Source organism: Podarcis liolepis (assembly GCF_965112155.1).
Source record: "Podarcis liolepis genome assembly, chromosome: 14".
Classification (NCBI taxonomy): Eukaryota; Metazoa; Chordata; class Lepidosauria; order Squamata; family Lacertidae; genus Podarcis; species Podarcis liolepis.
In genome coordinates, this window is record NC_139569.1 from 9,550,608 (window position 1) to 9,572,874 (window position 22,267).

Sequence of the window (22,267 nt, forward strand, 5' to 3'; positions counted from 1 at the left end):
ACGATGGCTCTGCTCTGCCTCAACAGTAAAAAGTTAAAGGGACCCCTGACCATTAGGTCCAGTCGTGACCAACTCTGGGGTTGCGGTGCTCATCTCGCTTTATTGGCCAAGGGAGCCGGCGTACAGCTTCCAGGTCATGTAGCCAGCACGACTAAGCCGCTTCTGGCAAACCAGAGCAGTGCACAGAAACACCGTTTACCTTCCCGCCGGAGCGGTACCTATTTATCTACTTGCACTTTGACGTGCTTTCGAACTGCTAGGTTGGCAGGAACAGGGACCGAGCAACGGGAGCTCATTCTGTGGCGGGGATTCGAACCGCCGACCTTCTGATCGGCAAGTCCTAGGCTCTGTGGTTTAATCCACAGCACCACCCGCGTCCCACCTCTACAGTGGGAGGTAGTAAAGCTTCTGAATGCCAGGGGAGAGAGCTCTTGTGCTCCACTCCTGCTTGCAGGATATTTATAGAATTTTGCATGGTGGAAATGAAGGTTAAAGAAAGAATTTTCTCCCCTCCCTCTCTCATAATTCTAGAACGTAGGTTCCTCCATTTAAATGGACTGGCAGTAGATTTAGGAGAGAGGAAAGCACTTCTTCACCCAACACAGGACGGATTCGTGGAATTTGCTGCCACAAGATGTAGAAATGGGCATGAGTTTTTTCTCCAAAGGGAGCGCTGAAATGTCTTGGAGTCAACCCTTTGTTTTGCGATGTGCTGACAACATCTGTGCACATCTGTTAGCACAAGACGTGAAGCATGACTGTGAAATTGCCGTTTGGAGAATAGGCAACGCATTGCCAATTAGATGTTATTTAGGGGAATGTCAAGGCTGAATTGACACCATTTCTTATGTTCCTAGGAATTGTGTGCGTTTGAGTTTTTAGCCTTGGTTCTGTCAGGAAATGAACTCCCTGTGCAGAATTTAAGTAAGCAGCTTGTAAGCTAACGGGAAATGTGATTATAATCTATCTGTCGGGTATTTTATATGGGTGTTCTCAAAGCAAATCAAATTGCAATATTCTTTTTTGGCTTTCAAATGTAATGGTGTCGTCGTTTCCTGCATATTGATTGTTTGATTGGTACCTGCCTCCCCCTGCTTCATTGATGCAGTTTAATGTATATTCCTGTAACCTTCCTCTGTTTTTATAGAACAATCACAATTGAGCTATGAGGCATTAAAGTGCATTTCGCAGTTCAGTTTTCCAATGTCTCTTGTCTAAACGCACACAGTTCCCCAGCCCCCTGATATTTTTGCCATTGCAAAGATTAAATATCAGATTGGTCACTTTTCCTGGAAATTCACATTATTTATAGTCTGTGGAGACTAGCCATTTTCCCCCACAGAGATTTTGCTGTATGTTTAGATAATAGGGTGGGGGGAGAGAGATGCTTTCATTGGTCTAGCCCGGACTTTACAACACTTCACATCTCTTGGGGACCAGTTGGAGATGGAGGTTTTTCTGTGGCACCTCCTACTTAGGAGCTTGCATCCCCACCCAAAAGGCTGCTCCTATACATGCAGAGCATGTTTACGGTTGCTTGGAGCACCAGATGTCCCTTAACGAGGAACCAAAAACTATGTAGTTTGGCCGGCTTACCCCTCCTTTCCAAGGAAATGGGTGTACACTTAGCTTGGTTGTATTGCAGAAGCACAAACACATTATTTCAGTCAGTATGTAATGCACCTCTCCTTAATAGGAAGGGGACACATCAGGACATTTTGGACTTTTCAGTTAAGAACAAAAGGCAAGTAAGAGGAGACGTGATCGAGATATATAAAAATATGCATGTTGTGCAGAAACCGGACAGAGAAAAGCCTTTCTCCCTCCCTCACGGTACTAGAATTTGTGGACATCCAGGGAAGGTGAACGTTGGAAGATTCGGGGCAGACAAAAGAAACTGCTTCTTTGCAAAACACGAGTTAAGCTGTGGACTTTGTTTCCACAAGTGGTAGTGCTGGCCCTCAAGGTGGATGGTTTTTAAAAGAGAACTAGACAAAGTAATGGAGGGCAAGGATCTCAGTGGCCACTAGCCGCAATGGCTAGACTCTACCTCAACCGTCAGAGGCAGCTAGATTCTGAATACCAGCTGCTGGAAATCACAGCAGGGGAGAGTGCTGTTGTGCTCAGGCTGTGCTTGCTTCCAGGACAGCTAGGGTTGCTGTGTGTGGGTCTGCATGGGGCCTTAACACACGAGGGATTTATTCCCAGAAAAGCATCATTGCAGCCATCCACAACCTCTGCATGGGGCCTTAACACACGAGGGATTTATTCCCAGAAAAGCATCATTGCAGCCATCCACAACCTATTGTCCACCAAATATTGTTGGATTCCAACGCCTATCATCCCTAGCATGGCAAACTGTCAAGGGATTATGGGAGTAATAACAATAATAATATATTCATATCCTGCCCATCTGGCTGGGTTTCCCCCACCACTTTGGGCAGCTCCCAACAGAATATTAAAAATATGATAAAACATCAAACATTTTAAAAGTCCCTATACAGGGCTGCCTTCAGATGTCTTACAAAAGTCAGATACTGTAGTTGTTGATTTCCTTGACATCTAATGGGAGCGTGTTCCATAGGGTGGGCGCCACTACCAAGAAGGCCCTCTGCCTGGTTCCCTGTAACTTCGCTTCTCGCAGTGGGGAGACGGCCAGAAGGCCCTCGGAGCTGGACCTCAGTGTTGTGGTCCAGAGCCATCTGGAGGGCACGAGGTTGGAGAAGGCTGTATTGAACAACGTAGCAAGAAAAAAATGCATGCAGTAGATTGGTGCAGATGTCAACAAAACTAGTTGAGAATATGAAAGCACTACAGTCAAAGGTACCTCTTGAGAATATTGTTTTCTAGGAAAGTAACCAACATGCCTCTAATGATGCTTCCTCTCCTCTCCCCCCTTCCTTTTTTCCATTTCAGATAACAGTGATTTAATTGCCTGCACTGTGATCACAAAAGATGGCGGTCAAGTCCAGAGGTTTCTGGCAGTGGATATTTACCAAATGAGTTTGGTGGAGCCAGACGTTGCCCGCTTAGGCTGGGGAGTGGTGAAGTTTGCAGGTCTTCTCCAGGTGAGTGTAAAAGATGGTAAGGTTTAAACCAGCAAGTATCATGAATCAAACCTTGTGCTCTAGGGGGGATGAGGCATCAAAACAAGGTGCATCCTTGGTCACCAGTGGTGAACAAAGATTGCCTTAAGGCAGTGAGGCACAAGCCTTACTCCCAAGTTGAGCAAAACCACTCTGCCTTGCTGCCTTTCTCCTGCAAGTGGAGGGGTTTGGGGCAGACACAGGACCTTCTGAATTGTTTGCATGGCATTCAACTGAGTGGTAGAGCATCTGCTTTGCATGCCGAATGCCCCAGGAAGGGCTATGAAAGACCCCTGCCTATATCCCATAAAAGCCTTTGCCAGGCCAGTGTATACAATACTGTTCTTGATGGACCCAATGGTCTGGCTCAGCTTCCTGGGGTAACAGGCAGATTACTTAATTGAGGCTTGTCCCAGCAAAATGTATTTATAATATTGATAATAATTTATTATACCCCGCCCATCTGGCTGGGTTTCCCCAGCCACTCTGGGCAGCTTCCAACAAAGTATTAAAACACAGTAGTCTGTTAAACATTAAATACAGTGGAATTTATGTCTTACCTTGTGTGTCGCAGAACATGTGATTTAAATACTACTACTAGGGATACATTTTCAGAACGGGGTTCTGGGAGAAAGCATTTCTGCAATGTACGGAAGTTCCTTTCTGCCACACTTCCCTCCCTGTCAGAGTAATATTCATTTCCTTTGCTGCCTTGGCTACCTTAACGGAAAACTCTTTGTTCCACATAAGTTCATTAGTAACAATGAATGCCACAAATGCGATATCAGGCATACTTGACCGTTTCAAAGCTTTGTTTACTAAACACATGTAAAATGAATGTGCCAAATTAGATCACTCTCCTCGGCATTAGAAGAAATTTTCCAGTGCAAACTGGACATTTTCAGGTGCAAGTTGGCCCGATTTGCATGGGGATTTTTTCCCAGGAAACCCACTGCACTGCTTGACACCGGTTCTGACCCATGCAAAAGCTGCCTCTCTGCCCCCCCCCAGTGGGGTCAGCTGTGAGTAATGATTTGGAGACAGCACAGATGTTGAGGAGAGTTGCCTATAAGACTGTACAGCAATGCTAGGAGGCTTCCTGGAAACATCATCTGGTGCAGACATTGCTGAACTCCAACTCCCATCTGCCTAGGTCAGCATGGCCAGTGCTCATGGACGATGGGATTTGTAGTATAACAACAGCGTCAAATGTTCCCCATCCCTCGTTTAGCGGATCCCAAAGAAGCTGGCAGATCCATCTTTCATGGCTCAGTCAGCTGGACTTTGAGGAGTGGTTCCCACTTAGAAAATTCCTTTTAACCCTAGGAATACTCAGCTGGGAGTTAGACTGACACAGCTAAAACAGGGCGAGCCAGGACTCATTTCATATGAGGCGTAGCTGGAACCTCAGTCTCTGTGCTGGTTGCATCTGTGCCTGTGTTTTGGCAAGGAATCTCCTTGTCCTCAATGTCCCTTCCTTTTGAGAACGTGAAATGTGAAGCAGCCTGAGCCACACCACTCAGTCTGTCTAGCCCGTCTACATTGAAAGATGCTGCTAGACAAAGGCCTTGCAGGAGGGGGGTCTTACCCAGCCCTGCTATGGGAGATGCTGGTAAATGGGACCCTGACCCCCTCCTACATTGAACATTTTGAGCTCTGCCATTGACCTGTAGTATAGCCCACCCAGTTCTGTTCTCTCATACCTTGCTAGGCTCCAACTTTATCCTTGGGTGAGCATGGTGCTGTGACAAGAACGTGGGTCTTAATTCTATCTCTGCCATAAACATTCTTCTCTACTTTTCCACCTCCACCCCAGGATATGCAGGTGACCGGAGTGGAAGACGACAGCCGTGCCCTGAATATCATCATTCACAAGCCAGCCTCCAGCCCCCATTCCAAGCCCTTCCCCATCCTTCAGGCCACCTTCATCTTTTCGGATCACATCCGTTGCATCATTGCGAAGCAGCGCTTGGCAAAGGGCCGCATCCAGGCTCGGCGTATGAAAATGCAAAGAATAGCAGGTAACTCTCGCTCTCCGGATAAACGTACCGTGTTTCCTTGCCGCTTGTAAAGTTGCATTGCTTTACACTGGGGAAAGGGAACCTCGAGACCAGGTTACACCTCTCGCCAGCCCTTCTTTGCACCCTCATTGGGTGTGTGTGTGCCTGGCTGGAACATGTCATTGAACTCTGATTATGTTGCTTTGCTCCCTGGACGGAGGGGGATAGAAAGGGTTGGGTGAGTAGAGACCTGTCTCCTTGTAGGAAAGTAAAATTTACATTCATTGTTCCGCCTGCTTTTTGCTTCTGGCCTTGCCCACCGCTGGCATGTGGACTCTGAAAGGTTGCGCAGAAGAGAATGCTTTTGTGGAGATGAAAAAGGCCCCTTATCCCTGATTTCCGGCTTGGTAACTGAAAGCAAAGCTGCGGGAGGCAGTGGAAGACAGGAGTGCCTGGCGTGCTCTGGTCCATGGGGTCACAAAGAGTTGGGCACAACTAAACGACTAAACAACAACTGAAAGCAAGCATTGTATAGAAAAGGAGAACAATGTTGCGTACATGGTAAAAGTCTATACCTGTAACAGCCATAGTAGTGCTCTGTTCATACCCGCAAGCTTAAGTTATTTACTCATATGCTGTTGCACAGCTACGTTCGCTTTAGTGGGATTTGCACAAGAGGACTGCCAGTGAACTTTGAACCTGCTCCCCGCTTTCTGTGCTGCCTTTAACAGCCCCCAAATCTGCTGCCCGGCATTCAAAAAATAAAAGTAAAAACAGCAATAAACTTAAAACAAAACATGTACCATCATTCTACATGTCCATTAATTTCAATGGGCCTACTCTGAGTAGGACTAGCATGGGATACATGCTAGCATTGGTTGCAGCGTTAACATCATTAGTTTTGGAAACTTCCAAAAACACTCAGCATTGATTCTCCAGTACCAAAAGACACTGCAAAATTGACATCTTCCTCATAATCAAAAGTTGGCTTTTTCCAAAAATTTGTTCCCTCCCAATTATGTACTGTTTTGTTTGTTCTTGGCAACTGTCTTGTAGCAAACGCAAGGGTGATGCGGGAAGCCTGTGTCCCTCCAGATGTATTTTTTGGCTGGCTCCAATTCCCGTCAGCTCAGGCCAGCGTGGCTGGTGGTCAGGGATGAGCAGTCCTGTAGCCCATCCGCACCTGCAGGACACCACATTCCCCATCCCAGATCGGAGTGAATTCTTCCCATCAAGTGTGATAATATCAAAACTCCCATTCCGTGGAAAGATTGCAACAATCTGAATTCGGAGAATTGCCACAGCTGCAAGGGCCATTTATTTCTTTATTTATCGTCTGTCTATCTATCTATCTATCTATCTATCTATCTATCTATCTATCTATCATCTATCTATCTATCACATCCCAAGGAATAAAACATGTGTGAAACAGTTACATATAGAAAAACAGTTAAAATACTTGCAAACACAAAAGCAGTTAAGCTTTTTTTACAGATAGAAGCTTTAAAAAAACATTTAAAACAACAGCAGTACATACGTAAAACATGTTGCAGATCTAGTGCAGAGATACCAACTGGGGGATAAAGATCTCCATTTAGAAAGCTTGTTACATTTTGGTAACCCAGGGATAGGGAGTCTGTAGTCCTCCAGATGTTGTTGGACTACAACTCCCATCATCCCTAGGCACGGTTTTGACAAGCTGAGTTACCAGGTTCTTCAGCTGATGTAGATTTTGAAATGTGCCTTGTTTAAACCCAGCTCTCCTAGACCTTCCGGTCCAGCCTTCAAATGAAGTGATGGGCTTTGGACATAGCTCAGCTTCTGCATCTCAGCACCTGCCGTTCCGGTTTTACGACCAAGCCCGACGTGGCAGCTGCGACCCTGCTGTACAACGCTCCGTGTTTGCGTCTGTTGACAAGGTCCCAGGTAAGCCCTTCCTGGCTGGCACACTTTAAAAAAGGTCCTCTGTCATGAGATAATCAGCACCGTGGGAGAGAGAAGCTTGTGCCAACGCAGATTAGTGGTTTGATTTCTCTTGCTGCTGCTGCTGCAAATAAATAATAAGGGTTAATATAATTTTAAACTCTAAAGCATTATAGAAATACAATGCGTTCCACATATGGCATTTATAATCCTGCAGGATAGGCGAGTAATATGTTTCAGGTGGGAGAAGCAAAGGCAGAAAGGGAGAAACTTGCCCATGACCCTCCAAAGTTTATACCAAAAGCGAGATTCAAATTCTGCACATACTCCTTCATAGCTTAAGCCAGCTTTGCCAATCTGGTGTCACCCATGAACTCCAGCCAGCACAGTTTGAATGCTTTTCTTGATACTTTGAAGGAAGTGTATTGCAGGGCAATAAATAAAAGCTAGCTCTCGTTGCCAAAAGGAAAGCCCATCTTTATTTAGCACATCTATGGTAGGATTGCAAGAGATGGAAAAGTGTTTATCTTTAAATCTCAGCCCCAACAATTAAACCAACTCAGCCTTTAGCTGAGTTCTTGACCAGTTAAACCAATTAAAGCTTGCAGCCCTCGCAGAAAAAAGATATATTAAGTACTGAAGTTAGCCTAATTCAAATTCAGAACAGTTGAAGTTGTTTCCCCAAATCAGCTGCAAGTTGGCTGCGTTCATGTGTGTGTACCGAGCACATAAAATCACAAAAAAGATTGAGAACAGTACATTTGCTTATAGAGGTCACGGCAGCCATCGCGTGGAAACTGTGCCGCTCTCGGCTTTCTGCTGATTAAGTTACGACGGGGTGGAGCAACTTCTACTATCTATTTGTGATTTTATGTTGTAACCACCCTGAGACCCGCAGGTATGGTGCAGTTTACAAATTTAATTAATAATAATAATAATAATAATAATAATAATAATAATAATACATAATTCTTCAAAACCTTCTGGAGGCTGCCTGTCAGCAGTGAGTGGGAGCAGGTGCAAACGCGGGTGGACCAAGGAGTGTGACTCTTAACCGTTCGCACAGTAGCCTACATCCCAGGCGTGCAAGTCGGCCACACACACGCCCTCTCCCCATCCTCCACCCAGGCATATAAGGGGAATTACCAGAACATTTCCCAGCCAGGGAAAAGCATTCAAAGAGAGTAACAAACAGGTTTGGCAAGGGGTTGCAGTCTAGGGAGAGGAGCACGTGGTGTGGGGCGAATCTGAAGGGCCAGATAGAGAAGCCCAGAGACCCACATTTGCCTGCAAGCCTCTGGTTCTCCCACCCCTGGTTTAGGGTAAAACTTTGCCCTAAATCTTTAATCATGCCTGAGAACTGGCACAGATGAAGACGACATCCTGGATGTGTTAAGACGTGCTGGGTTTCCTTGAAGTAATAACCTCTTTCTTTCCTCCTGTGTCAATCCACCTTTTGGTTTTGTTCCCTTTACGTGCAGAATTTGTACCTAGTGCTGTGCAGCGAATTTTATTTATGTTCTAATCCCATGCGTTCATCTTCTGGTATCTCAATCCAGTAACTTCTCAAACCACATTTACCTGGGAGTTAGCCCCATTTTCTTGCGCTTGGGGGGTGGGGAGTATGCCTAGGATAGCACTGTTAGATTTCTGTCCCATTGGCACCTTATAACTCTGTGTCTCCCCCTTCCTTTCTTGTTTTTTAATTCCTATTCCAGGCAAGGACTGTCATTTCTGCATTGCTACATAAACATTGCATAGTCCTGGATTAAATTTGATTTTAGCCTCGTAGCGCTAGGTTGCCAGTGCTGCAGTGCAGCCTTTGTATATTATTTGTGTATTTACCCAGGACACTATCCCTTTCTCATGCAGGGCTGCTCTTATCACCAACTGCCCTGTTGAAAGGATCCTGGTGACATTTTATAACATTGATTTTGTTTATTTTACTTTTTAAAAGTAGCTTAACACTATTTGTAAACTGCCTTAAAAGGATTTGTATATTAAAATGCAGGATATAAATATTCTTTCCCCTGATATAAATATTTTTTATAATAAATCAAAAAGAATTTTGGTGTTGGGAGGAACCTAGAGGGTCATCGAACCTCCTGGCTGGGATGTGTCATTGTTGAGTGAGTGAGAGAGTGTGTGTGTGTGTGTGTGTGTGAATGTGTTTAGGTTAATTGAGGTGCAGACATGTGTTAGTAGATGTGGATATTGAGCGACTATACTGAGTGAATGAAATTCTGTGTTTTGGAGTTTGATATATTTTATTATTTATGGAGGTTGATCGTTTCCCACACTGCATTCAATCTTTAATATATTACATAGTCTTTTTTACTTTGTAAGCTGCTTAATTATCTTTTCTGATGAAAAGGGGTGCATAAATACTTTAAATAATAATAATAAGCGTTCTTTTTATATTGTGTACGAGTATGTGGGGTTGCTTGGCATAGATCCTGGATTTGCATAATTTTGTGACATTTCCTGTGTTTCCAATCTGTATTGCATCCTGGGCAGAGTAAAAGTTTTGTAAAGGCTGTTAGGTAGGCATGGCATTGAGAAAGCGGACAGAGAGAAGTTTTATCCTTCTCTCTTGATGTTAAGAGCCCAAGACCATCAAATGAAGCTGGTGGGAGATTCAGGACAGACTAAAGGATGGAGTGCACACCTGAACTGTGGAATTCACTGCCACAAGATATAGGGAATTAGGTAAAATAATGGAGCATGCAGCTATTGATGGCTACCAGTCGTGACTGCTGGCATTGGAGGCTGTTTGCCTCTGTCGCTGGGGACTGCAAGCAGAAGAGGGGTATTTTCTGATAATCCTGCTTGTGGGATTTCCAGAGGCCACTGGTTGGCTGCTATGGGAGCAGCTCTGGACTAAATAGGCCTTTGGTCTGATCCAGCAGGGCTCTTCCTCTTTTAAGTTCTGACTTGTTTTGCAGAAGAGGTTTCTATGTCAGCAGTGCTTCCAGTGAAGCCCTACCCTGAGCTATGGTGGCACCTGGAGGAGTGATTTATACATGGTCACCTCGGTAGAAGGCCTGGTCCCTTTCTGCTCTGCTCTAGAAACATTTATTCAAGGATATGGGACTGAGAAGAGGGAGCCCACGCCCCTTTCCCCAGTGATCGGTTTTACTCCTCAGGCCAAACCTGCAGGAGAGTAAGCCAGCAACTTGCACTTTTTAAACTTGTGCACGTTCAGCTTTCTGTGTGTGGCATAAAATAAAATAAAAACAAAAAAAGGGGCAGGAAAAATGACTGGCAATCCCACCTGCCATTGAACCCAACGGGTTTTGACTATACATGATTTTGGTTTTAGGCGCAATCCCAGGACTGTAACCCCCGCCTAAGTTGCTGGCCTACTGTGTCATACATCCCACAAATTGATCCTGCAGCAAACATCTGAGTCACAGACTTGAGCTACGTTGGTGTCAGGATGCCCTCCGTCCCGCCAGATCCAATGTGTAGCGAGCTGTGTGCACTGTTAGCTTCTGCTGGTTTCTTTCAGCAGAAGTGACTCTGGCCTTTTTTAGGAGGAGGAATGTTGCATTAGCCAAAAATAAAAGTCAAGATTGCTGTTAACTTTCGTTCCTGCATTTGTATTCCACCTTGTCTCCAGTAAGCTCAAGGTGGCTCTTCCTCCTCCAGATTTATCCTCCCAAGAACCATGTAAGCTGAGACTTGGTGGTTATTTGGTGGTCTTCATGAATTGTAGAGATTGGAGACCTGGTCTCCCGGATCCACCTTCTGCTTCAGATTTGGGGTGTAACTGGAACAGGAAGTGGCAATGTCCAGCCACAGTGAGGTCTGGCCGTTCCCTACCTGCAGCGGGTCTGCTAACCCTTCACCAAGGTTAGAGTTGACCCCCCCCCTTCCTGCAGCGTGCATCTCACCAGTGCTGCAACTGGTGACTTGGCACCTGCATTTTTGAAGCTCAGCTTTCCCCATTTCCTCTGCGATTTGAAAACCCATCTTTCCTGATCCTTTCTCTATAGAGTTTTTTTGAGGAGGAGAGTTGTGGCATGGTGTCCACTTGGCACTGCAGGAGGGGCAGTTCTGATAAAGGCTTAGTTGTACTGCTGCTTTCTGAACCAAGGCATGTACTTCTCAGTCCTGGGTGAAAGGGACTGACAGCTTCAAACGTCATGTCTACGCTGCTGGCAAGTGGTCTTTGAGAGATAAATTAGCGTACCTAGCTGGTTAAGCTGTCAGCTGAAGCCATGAGTGATGTGACACAGTGGAACCATGGAAAAAAGCGCAGAGCATGATAACTGGATGCAAAAAAAAAAAAAAAAAGACTTCTTAAGAAGCCTGGGGCGGGGGAGGGGGTAGCAGCTCTTAAGGCTTCACAAATATGCTTGAAAATGTGTGGCCAGTGTTTGCTGAAAGAAGCCAGAGGAGCAGCTGAATCATGATTTTGGTGAACTAAGTCGTAGCAGGTGGGGTGGGTGTCTTCAGTCTCTTTGCCTTTGCCTTGAGACTAGCAAAACCAGACGAAATGTATGCAAACTGAAAGCTGTGCAACTTTGCAGCTCTGATACAGGCGGCAGATTTCAGTTTTTTGTCCTGGCCCAGAACTTCAACTTTAATTTGCACACCACTTGTGCACAGCCCTGACAGCAGTCAACAGCCCGGTCCAGACCCTAACTTGCCTGGCCCAACAAAACATGATTTAGGGATGGAAACAGGCAAGGTACAGTACTCTTGCACCTCTATCCTCCTCCTGCAGCCGAGCACTTTTCTCATTTGTTAAACCAAAGTTTTCCACGTTATGTCCAAAGTGATAAACCATGGTTTAAGCCCGTGGTGGGTAACCTCCAATTTCCAGTCTTGCCTATTGGTTTATTGGTTTATTTATAAGCATTGATAAACGTCTTAATACTTCAAAAATCTCCAAGTGGTCCTAAGTGGAAGAGGTCCTAATTTGGCCCACGAGGACATTTTCCGCAAACCACTTGCCACCTGCCAATGTGTAAGAAGCAACGAGCCAGGACTTGGTTCGATTGCCGAAGCGTTTTGCTCTGCACTTGCTCACAGGTTTCCTCTATCAGCCTTTCAAAAGCGTGAGAGCTAAGCGTTGGCTTAAGGAAAATCCTGTGCATAAGACTTTCCATGCCACATGGCGCATGCTTTCGGCCCATATGGGAAGGTATGGTTTAGGAAGTTGTGCCATGGTCCGAGCAGATTGATTACATGAGAGTCAATCTCTTTTGCAAGCAGGGGCGCAAAGGAAGAAACTCCCCAAAAGTGACCACGCCCACCATCATCACAACCACCAACACATCTGGCTTCCTTTCTGGAGGAAGAGATAGTCGAGACAACCCGCTGTTGATATTGTTGGAGGAATTCTGCAGAGTGGGAAGAATAAATAACCGTTCTTAAAAAAAAAAAAAAAACCTGAGTGGAAAATTTGATATGTACCAGAGACTTGGAACAGCGAAAAGCACAGATTGCTTTTATTAAAGGAATTGGGCAGTGGATAAAATTTGTGGGGGGGGGGGAGGTTGGGTAAAGGCAGAGATTAGAAAATACAGATATTGGGTTATAAATTGGAGGCTGGGGACAGGGACCAGATGCAGAGAACATAGGACAGAGTTGGGATGGCACATTCTGCCTGCCTTAGCATGTGTTCTGCCACTGAGCCGTGGGTCCTAGGCATGGCATGGGGCCATTTGGCCCACACATTGTTGCCAGTTCTGAGCCCCTCTTTAACCCTGCTGTTAACGATGCGATGATTTTAAATTGTTCCTCTGTCCTGCCCTGAGGAGTACACTCACAGCGACTTGAAGACTGGCGGGGTGGGGTGGGGGGAAATTATGTAACTAAATCTGCTACTTCGCAAGAATTTACCGAGCTGCCTGCCCGGCTGGGATACTTAAAATATCCTCATTCTCATTAATTGTGATGGTGTTGCTTTTAAAGGAAAACAGTTTGAACAGGGCTGTGGCTGGGCCTGTTTTTTTCAATTGCGAACAGGAACCCTGTTGTGTTCACAGCAGTGTTGCACAAGACTTCCACAGAAGTTATAAAAGCCACCATAATTCATCTGGCAGGTGCTTGTCAAAGTACCTTTGCACTGCCCAATCTCTACATGATATCCAAATAAGCTCTTCCGAAGAAAAGCCGGACACGGATAGAATGTTCTCTGTGTCTTTTGTGTAAGATAATAACAATTCCTGTTTCTCAATTAGCATTGCATTTCACCAGGTTTCATAACACTTGGCTTTATGGTGTTAGGTTGCGGCGTGCTAATCACCTTTGAAGTTAACTGAAATAGCTGCCTACGTGGTCCGTGTGTTAACAGAGGTTTATTTTTCCTAGTACCCTGGAACCCGTCTGGGCTCAATCATAAACGAACAGCGCACTAATGTGGTATTTAGCAAAGCACTTATTGATCTGCCTGGGTAAAACGCAGAGGTTAATAGACAGACAGGTCACCTGGCTCCAGTTTTCTTTCTGCCTTTCTTGTGCAAGGCCACCATTAAAGAGCAGAAGATGGGCTGAGGCAGCCTTGAGCTCCTTGCTTTGGAACATACCTTACCCTGACACCATCATCTCACTTGGCTGCGGCCATTGCTTACTGATCTCCCGCCTGTCTTCGTTGCTGTTTTTGTAACTGGGCAGCGGCACCAAGTCAAAATTCCACTGAATCGTACAGGGAACGCTTTCGTTGGCTGCTTGGCAAAAATCGTCAACGGTAGTTTTTTCAGTGTCAGAGAAAGGTACATTTAAGCCAAAGCAGAGCAACGGGGGGAAGCGTGAAGTTGGATTACCGTCATCATTCTGACAAATGGAAATGCCAGTCCTCTGTGGTGCAGGGAAAGGAGCGTTTAAGGGAAATACTGTATTTGTCTGTGTATAAGATGATGCTTTCTGCTAAAAAAAACAAAATAGGCAAAATTGGGTGTTGTCTTATACACACATAGTGAATGCAGAGGGGGGACGTGCGATTAATGGCAGCAGCAAGCAGGAAATTGGCAGCAGCGATTGGGCGGGTGATTGGTGGCTGCGGCAAGGCCTGCTGGCGATTGGCTGTGGCTGCGTTACTTGGGCAGGCAATTGGCGGCTGTGGCGAGGTGGGCAGGTGATTGGCGGCTGTGGCAAGTGGGTGGGCTGTTGGTGGCAGCGAGCAGGCAGACAATTGGCGGCTGTGGCAAGGTGTGCGATCGGCAGTGGCTGTGGCAAGCAATTGGCAGTGGTGGGAAGGCGGATGAGCAATTGGTGGAAGTGACCTCCCCCACCCCCCAAAAGCTAAACAACTTAATTTCTTAATTTGGGGTTTAAAAAAATAGGGGGCGCCTTATACATGGAAAAATACAGTATGTTCTGCTGCTTCCAGACTGTTGCTGTTTTGCGGGTAGGATTCAGTCACTACCAGCAAATTCCAGCTGCACAGTTAAAGTGGATCTGGCAGGCTTGTGCAAGAAACCTGCTTCCAAAAAATAAATGTAAAGTAAAGTAAAGCCCGGGAAAAATGGACTGGAAAGTGCGAGGTAGGAATTGCTTGATGTGATGTCATATAACCACCCCCTTAAATCCATAATGAACCCTCGGTCAACAGTTGCCGTCATATATCCTTCTCGGAATCGTTGTGCAAACAAATCAAAATCAATGCTTAATGCTTAATACTGAGGTGGTTGGGAAGCGACTTGTCTGGTGATGTGCATGAACAGAAGCGCTGAGTGGGCAGGCTCCCAGTTTCTGGGGCAGATCTTAGGGCAATGCACTGCCAAAGCCAAGGGGCTCTGTGTAGATGATTCAGGATCTGTCCCTGGAGATCCTGCCTCTGTAGGCTTGCAGCTGATAAGAAGAATTGTGCTGGAGGAAACAAAAGATGCCTTAACTCCTTATAGAAGACCATGGTGCAGATCTCCCTGCTTAGAAGAATTCTGAACCATGTTTTATATTAGCCAAAAGCACCAAGCAGCCGTTTCAGTTCAAGGCTGCAAACTGGCACACTCCCTTTTTAAAAATTGATCTCTGCTGATGGGCCCCTCCTCAGATAGGAAGCAACAACTCTCCTTACCTACAAACTGTCTCTGGTTCTGCAGATTCTGTCTCTCTTCCCCCACTCTGGTGCAACAGAGACCTCCTCTTGGGACCTTTGCCCTGCACCTAATGGACCCACCACCAGCTAGGCTTCTGGGTGATGTTGTGCATATTTCATTCACATAGCATCAGACTATGGCACTGTGGTCTAAACCACTGAGCCTCTTGGTTTTGCCGATCAGAAGGTCAGTGGTTCAAATCTGTGTGACTGGGTGAGCTCCTGTGGCTCTGTCCCAGCTTCTGCCAACCTAGCAGTTCGAAAGCACACCACTGCAAGTAGATAAACAGGTACCGCTGTGGTGGGAAGGTAAACAGTGTTTCCGTGCGCTCTAGTTTCCATCACTGTGTTCCGTTGCGCCAGAAGTGGTTTAGTCATGCTGGCCACATGACCTGGAAAGCTGTCTGTGGACAAATGCTGGCTACCTCTGCCTGAAGCAAGATGAGCACCGCACCCCATAGTCACCTTTGACTGGACTTAACTGTCCAGGGGTCCTTTATCAGACTGTTCCCCAGGAGCCAGCTCTTATTTGGGAGATTCTGCTGCACCAGTCTGGAAGTTGCAGCGGCGTTGGGAGAACCCTATTCTGAGCCTTCTGCGTCTTCCTGGTGAGCCACAATGAAGGTGGCAAAGATCAGCTATCCGAAAACTACTAGAAGATGTTCTACAAGACAAGTCTGTTCCTGGAAGCAGTAAAAATAATCTGCAACAGGAGAGAAAATCTGTAAAAACACCCAACACCACCACATACACAGCCCAACTTAGAACCTTCCACATTGCTGCATTCTTGGGTGTTAAAAGTTGGTGCTGTCAAGATGATTGAATGCAGAGGACCAAGCTGGCATTTAGCGCAAGAGACCAGGAGATGCCCCCCTTGGGCTCCCCTCCCATTCTTGTCAGTGAATGAACTCTTCTGAGAGTCAGCACCGCAGTGCATTTTTATGTGAGATTTAATAGGCAATTAGAGTAAAGTGATAAGGTCTAATTGCCTGCCGTTAAATTTCTTGTTTTGAAAGCCGAGGGGGTGGGAGGGGGGCATCACTTAAGCAGGAATTCTAGGACCTATTCCAACAGCATCTTGTGTCCCCGGGATGTGACTTCCAGAACTATTCTTGCAGAAGTTATTGCCTACAATGCAGCAGGGGAAGGGCACACTCACAGACGCCACCTTTGCTGAAGGTATCCTTGGAGATTTAAGAGAACGCACAAACCTTCCTTTCTTTCTTCCATCCCATCTGCCACTGGAGAACTCCCAGCCCAGGGAGAGAGGGGGGCAGCCTGAAACCACTCTTCCAAATTTCAAACAATATTTGGCCTTAATTGATTTTGTAAGAACCTAATAAGAAGCCTGCTGGGTCAAGCCAGAGGGCCATGGAGCTGAGCATCCTGTTCTCACAGTGGCCAAATGGATGCTTGTGGAAAACCCATGACCGGGACCTGAGAAAAACAGCTTTCCCCCACTTGTGATTCCCAAGAAGTGTTATTCAGATGCATACTTTCTGCAGCGGTGGAGGTAACTAAAAGATGGTGGTGATGGGAGAACAGGGGTTGGAAATTATTATTATTGTCAGTACCATGACTATTATTAAAAGGTAAAGGGTCATAGAATCATAGAATCATAGAGTTGGAAGAGACCACAAGGGCCATCGAGTCCAACCCCCTGCCAAGCAGGAAACACCATCAGAGCACTCCTGACATATGGTTGTCAAGCCTCTGCTCAAAGACCTCCAAAGAAGGAGACTCCACCACACTCCTTGGCAGCAAATTCCACTGTCAAACAGCTCTTACTGTCAGGAAGTTCTTCCTAATGTTTAGGTGGAATCTTCTTTCTTGTAGTTTGGATCCATTGCTCCGTGTCCGCTTCTCTGGAGCAGCAGAAAACAACCTTTCTCCCTCCACTATGTGGGAGAAAGGTTGTTTTCTGCTGCTTCAGAGAAGGTCCAGTCGTGGCCGACTCTGGGGTTGCGGCGCTCATCTCGCTTTATTGGCCGAGGGAGCTGGCGTACAGCTTCCGGGTCATGTGGCCAGCATGACTAAGCCACTTCTGGCGAACCAGAGCAGCGCACGGAAACGTCATTTATCTTCCCGCCGGAGTGGTACCTATTTATCTACTTGCACTTTGACGTGCTTTCGAACTGCTAGGTTGGCAGGAGCAGGAACCGAGCAACGGGAGCTCACCCCGTCGCGGGGATTCGAACCACCGACCTTCTGATTGGCAAGTCCTAGGCTATGTGGTTTAACCCACAGCGCCACCCGCGTCCCTATGACTATTATTATCATTATCTTATTTTAAATTTCATACATGCCCTCGACCACGATTTAAAAAAATCACAGCAATAAAACCAATTAATAAAACAAATGCCAATCAAGGGAACAGAATGGGGCCTAAAAATATACAGGCAACTCCCCGCTTGCACAGGAGTTGCATTCTGGGTCCTTGTGTGCTTGTGTGGAATTGGAACCCCAATGACGGAGTCTGCAAATGCCTTGCTCCACCCCTGCCCGCCCCCATTCCGGCCTGTTAGTGATGTTTCAGTGACGCCTTTATGACGTTTCTGCGCACATACCGGTTGTGCCTAAAACGGGAGTTGCCTGTATGTCTCGAGCATTGAAGGCCCAAGTAAAGAAGGGCCTATTTAGCATACCATGGAAGCCATAAAATGAAAGTCCCAAATGTACCCATTTGGGAAGGGAATCTCTCAGCTTAGGGCCCCCGCAGAGAATGCCGTCTCCAGGGCTGGCAGCACCTCTTGAACTTCTGGGGGTTGTGCAGAACTACAAAGAAGGCCCTCTCTGCCAATCTGAACGCCCAAGAGGGTCTGGAAGGCATCAGGCAGAGAGACAGAGAACATAGAATGGTGGTGGCTGGCAGAGCCCAAGAGAAAGACATGGCAGAGCCTTTGTCCCCTGTCCTAGCCCCAGCCAACCACCGAGGACTTGTGTCTTCCTGCTGCTTGCGATGTTACCTAGTAGCCATGGATGGGGAGTCAGGAGGGCTTTGCAGACTGGGGAGGCTGAGGTTTCTTCTGGCTGCTCAATATTTTTCTGTTGGGGTTTGTTATTATCCCCACCCACTGCCTCCCTGATAGGCGCAGTGGATGTTCCCAAGAGGAGCGCGTCACTTCAGAAATATAGGCACTGGTAGATGTATGAATGAAAACCTCTTTGGCAGCCTTCCATCCCTTGTTCAGAAATGATTGTTGATACCTTAATAGAGCCAAGTCACAGGATTGTTGGGAAGCTTCTTTCAGCTTAAAAGCCTTGCAGTGCCTTTTAAAAGAGCCCTGTGAACGAGAATCTTTTTTAAAAAATGAATAAATCTGGATGTCATTGATGACTGCCTTCCTCTGGGCTTGGGCAACCAGGGTTGAAAGAAAAAAAAAGTTTATGAATGAGATAGCAGCTTCAAAGAGGACAGCAGCCCTCTCTCTCCCTGCCAAATTTTGGTGGTTCCAGTTCCACTCGTTACCAACCTCGCCTTGTAAAATACACATGGGGCTCTTCGGATCCTAAATGCTGCCTGGGGGGAAGCTGCCAACTATTTACAGCCCTGCTTGAAAGAACTAATGCAGACCAATCTGGTCAGTGATTAATTCCTCCCGTCAAACTAGCAGTGTTGACTAATCAAGTACAAAACTAATGCATTTTCGGGAAGGCGCCTAGCTCAGTGGTGGAGCACATGCCTTCCAGGGGAAAGGTCCCAGGTACAACCTCTGGCATCTCCAGGTAGGACAGGCAGAGACTTGCTGCCTGAAACCCTGGAGAGCTGCTGCCAGTCAGTGCAGACAGTACTGAGTTAGGTGAACCAATGGTCTGGTTCAGTATAAGGCAGCTTCCTATGTCCCTAAGATGGAGTGAAAGCTTCCTATTTTTCTAAGTGTGTGTGTGTATTACCTATTGGTTCTGGATGCATCTTATACCTCTACTTTCCATATTTTTCTCGTTCCTTGTTTATTTCCTCCAAGAGCTCTTTGATGCTATTTTTTTTTGGGGGGGGGTCCCTCCCTCCATTGTTCAGCAAACACCCAATTCCAAGCTACTTTGGAAACCCCATGCTCACTTGCTCAAACCAATCCCTCCTCCTGCCACTGAGAGATTTACCTTCTTGCAAAACGTTGCTTACCATTCCAAGATGGGGTGGTTTGGAAGATGAATTGCCCTTGCCTTTGGACGGCCTTTGCCTTCTAAACCAGGGGTAGCCAGCGGGGTTGCTGTAGATCTTGTCATCCCTGACTACTGGCCGTGCTCAAGGGGGCTGGTGGGAGAGAGGCCGAAAACATCGGGAGGGTACCGCTGTGGCCACCCCTGCTTTAAATCATGCGCAGCACAAGTCAGGGCCCTTCGTCTTTGCATGGTTAATGGTGAGAAAGGAGCTTCCAGAGTTTTGCAACGTGTGCTTTCATGTTTTGTTAATCCAGGTGTTGTCATTCCGTTCATCAGTGTCTGGTGCTAATAGAACCAAAGCTGTTTCCTCCTTGCCATATATTGTTTGAAAACGTTGAAAATGTACAAGTGCTTTGTTCTGAGGTTTGAACTTCCTGCTCTCGAGGCTTAGTTTGCTTCCAGTTCTTGGTTGAAACTAAGCCTCCTGTTACTGGTACCCTGTTGTCTAAAGATTCCCGTTTGCCTTCCTGTAAGTTGTTAGATAAATTTGCAGCTTGTACCTTTGCCAGGAATCACTGCTTGGATTGTGGCGTGACCTCAGAACTGCGCCTCATGAGAGAGAGAAGATCATACAAATGTTCACAATCATTGCACATCTATTCATGGAAAAAATGCTGCCTGTGTTTTAATGCTCAGAATGCAAAGTGTTTGAGGATAGATCTCGGGTGCTTGAGGGGAACGGAGTGTTTCCACCCTACTGAGTCACAAGGACACCCACATTGATCTGATTCATTATTATTTGGATTGATATTCCTCCCTATCCTGAGAGCTTAACGTACTTGTGGCTATTCCAGAATAAGACCAGACAAGTGAATTGCGCATTTTCAAACAAAGCGGTTGCTCTTGAAGGCATGGGTTTTTAAGGTAGAAAACAAATGCTTTTTTTCTTCTTATGGGTCACTGACTGGTATGCTTTGGAGACGGCTGGTTGGGGATGCAAGTGTGAGTTGCGGTTTCCTTGCTCATTCCCAACTTTATGTGGCTTATTCTGATGAGAAACTGGCTCATCTTGGATGATCCAATCAACATTTACGTTGCCCTTTTCCATACGTTTTCAAAGCACATCCCGTGCATCAGATAACAGCCCTGAAAAGTAGGTCACTAATAGCATCCCAGAGTTAATGATGTGGTTATGATGCTGAAAGTTGTGTACCCTTAGGCAACCTAGTGAGTTATGTGGCTGTTTTCGAGTTTCTTACCCACCTTTCACCATAAGAACCCCACATGGATTGCAGCAATATTAAAATGCAATATTAAAATCAGTGCAAACAATTTACAAGCATGGGGGAAGAGGAAGCCAATAAGGCAGATGCAGAAGATTCATTTGCATAAATCAGAGTCCAGTCTTGCGGGTCTGGGAAAAAGCAGAGTATTTGGAAGAAGTCTGAAGCAACAGGTGGCTGTTGTTTCAAGTATGGCCGAGGAAGGGCATCCTATTATTATTATTATTATTATTATTATTATTATTATTATTATTATTAATCAACAACAATTCAGCAGAGCGGGGCAACAGCAGAACTGCCTGTTTTCAGGTCACTAAATCTTAGCTAGACCCACAGAAGATCTCTTGGCACAGTTGGCATCACCATTTTGCCGAAACTGAATTGAGATGGCATGGGGTGTTCATGGCTTCCAAAGTTGGCAGCTCTGACTATATTATTATTATTATCAGTGCTTTTTTCCGGGGGGGGGGGATGTTTAGGGGTACTCTCATTTTCCTACTCATATTGAAATTCTGTCCCTCAATGAGGTGGATTCACAAAATGTTTAGGGGTATGCATCCCCCTGCGTCGCGCAGAAAAAAGCACTTCTTCTTCTTCTTTTTCTTCTTCTTCTTCTTCTTCTTCTTCTTCTTCTTCTTCTTCTTCTTCTTCTTCTTCCCAAGTTTAAAGAGCCCAGTCCCTGTGGGGAGGGCAGCCTTAATTATCTGACTGCACTTCCCCAAGAGCCCAGCATCTTCCCATTTGCAGAGAAGGTTGCATTAGTGGAGATAGATATATAAGAGTTGCGACTTGAGCGTAGATGTTTGTTGAACCTTTCCAAAGTTCAGGCGTACCAGGCCTCCTGGAACTCTCTGCCCAAATTACCGTAACAGTCTAGCTCTGGGGACCGAGGGGTTTGGTTTTGGATACTCTCCGATTTTTCTGCCTGCTCTGTGTGTGGGGTGTCCTGAGATAGCATCCTCTCTAGTAATGTCGAAAAGACAACTCGGCAATCAGCAGGAATGCGGAGGCCCCCAAGGACTCCCTCCTTATGATTTTTAAGAAAAAGGAAAGCAGAAAGGCAAGAAGCCATTTTGGCTCCCTTCCCTTCTTTTCCAAGCTCAAGCCAGCATTGCTCTTGCAAATTCTGTTCTGGAAAATGTGTTAACATTCCTGGGCTGGCTGACCACCAGCAGCCCTACTTCCCTCTTGGGTGCTCAAAAGCATGAGGCCTTCAACTTAGTAGGTGGCAGGTGTGTGTTTTGCAAGGAAGGCGATATCTGTATGGGAATTCTGTGCTAAGAAAAGCTAAATTCTGTAACTATATTAACCCAGTGCAAATTTAAAATGACACAGTTCCCTCTCCACCCACCCACCCATTTGGTTACTGTTTTGCATGATTTTATTTCCATTTTAATAGCCAAGGGAGAGAGCAAGTAGGTGTGCAATGGGCAGTAGTTCTACCCCTGACCACTGGAATCTGTGCTCTGCCTCCCTGTTTGGCTTCTAAGATTTCAGCAAGTGCTGCCCACCAGAAAGTGTTTTACACGTCTTCTCAGCCACGAGGGTGGGAAGCTAGCTTGTATTCTTTTTCCCCACAAAATTCTCAGGAAGCTGAATTTCTTGCCTTCTGCACGCCCATGGGATTGTGGCCTGTGCACAGGCCCCTGCTCACGGTGGAGATGCAAAGCACGGAAAGTTGAGGCTGAAACGTATTGTTTTATTAACCACCACAAGCTTTCCACTAGGCTTCATAAGAACAGCTGACTGCACAGCTGCTCCCCTAGGGCGAGTAAGAATTTTCTCCAGAAAATGACTAGACATGGAAGCAGATGCAGATTT

General features: G+C 46.1%; 1 protein-coding gene across 5 annotated transcripts in view; it reads left to right on the forward strand.

The window, feature by feature from the left end:
• Positions 1–22,267, forward strand: part of CLEC16A (C-type lectin domain containing 16A) — a 92,863-nt gene that overhangs the window by 45,606 nt on the left and 24,990 nt on the right. For 3 of the 5 annotated variants that reach the window (XR_014518912.1, XM_083474188.1, XM_083474189.1), the window contains exons 19-21: positions 2,917–3,068; positions 4,903–5,107; positions 6,845–7,012. Coding sequence is in view for 4 of the 5 variants with exons in the window: in XM_083474188.1 (XP_083330314.1) it covers positions 2,917–3,068; positions 4,903–5,107; positions 6,845–7,012 (525 nt within the window). In the remaining variant the exon portion in view is untranslated. Of the gene's footprint in view, positions 1–2,916; positions 3,069–4,902; positions 5,108–6,844; positions 7,013–12,229; positions 12,951–22,267 lie in introns of those variants that run through there. The other 2 variants (XM_083474190.1, XM_083474191.1) reach the window with 2 other exon arrangements.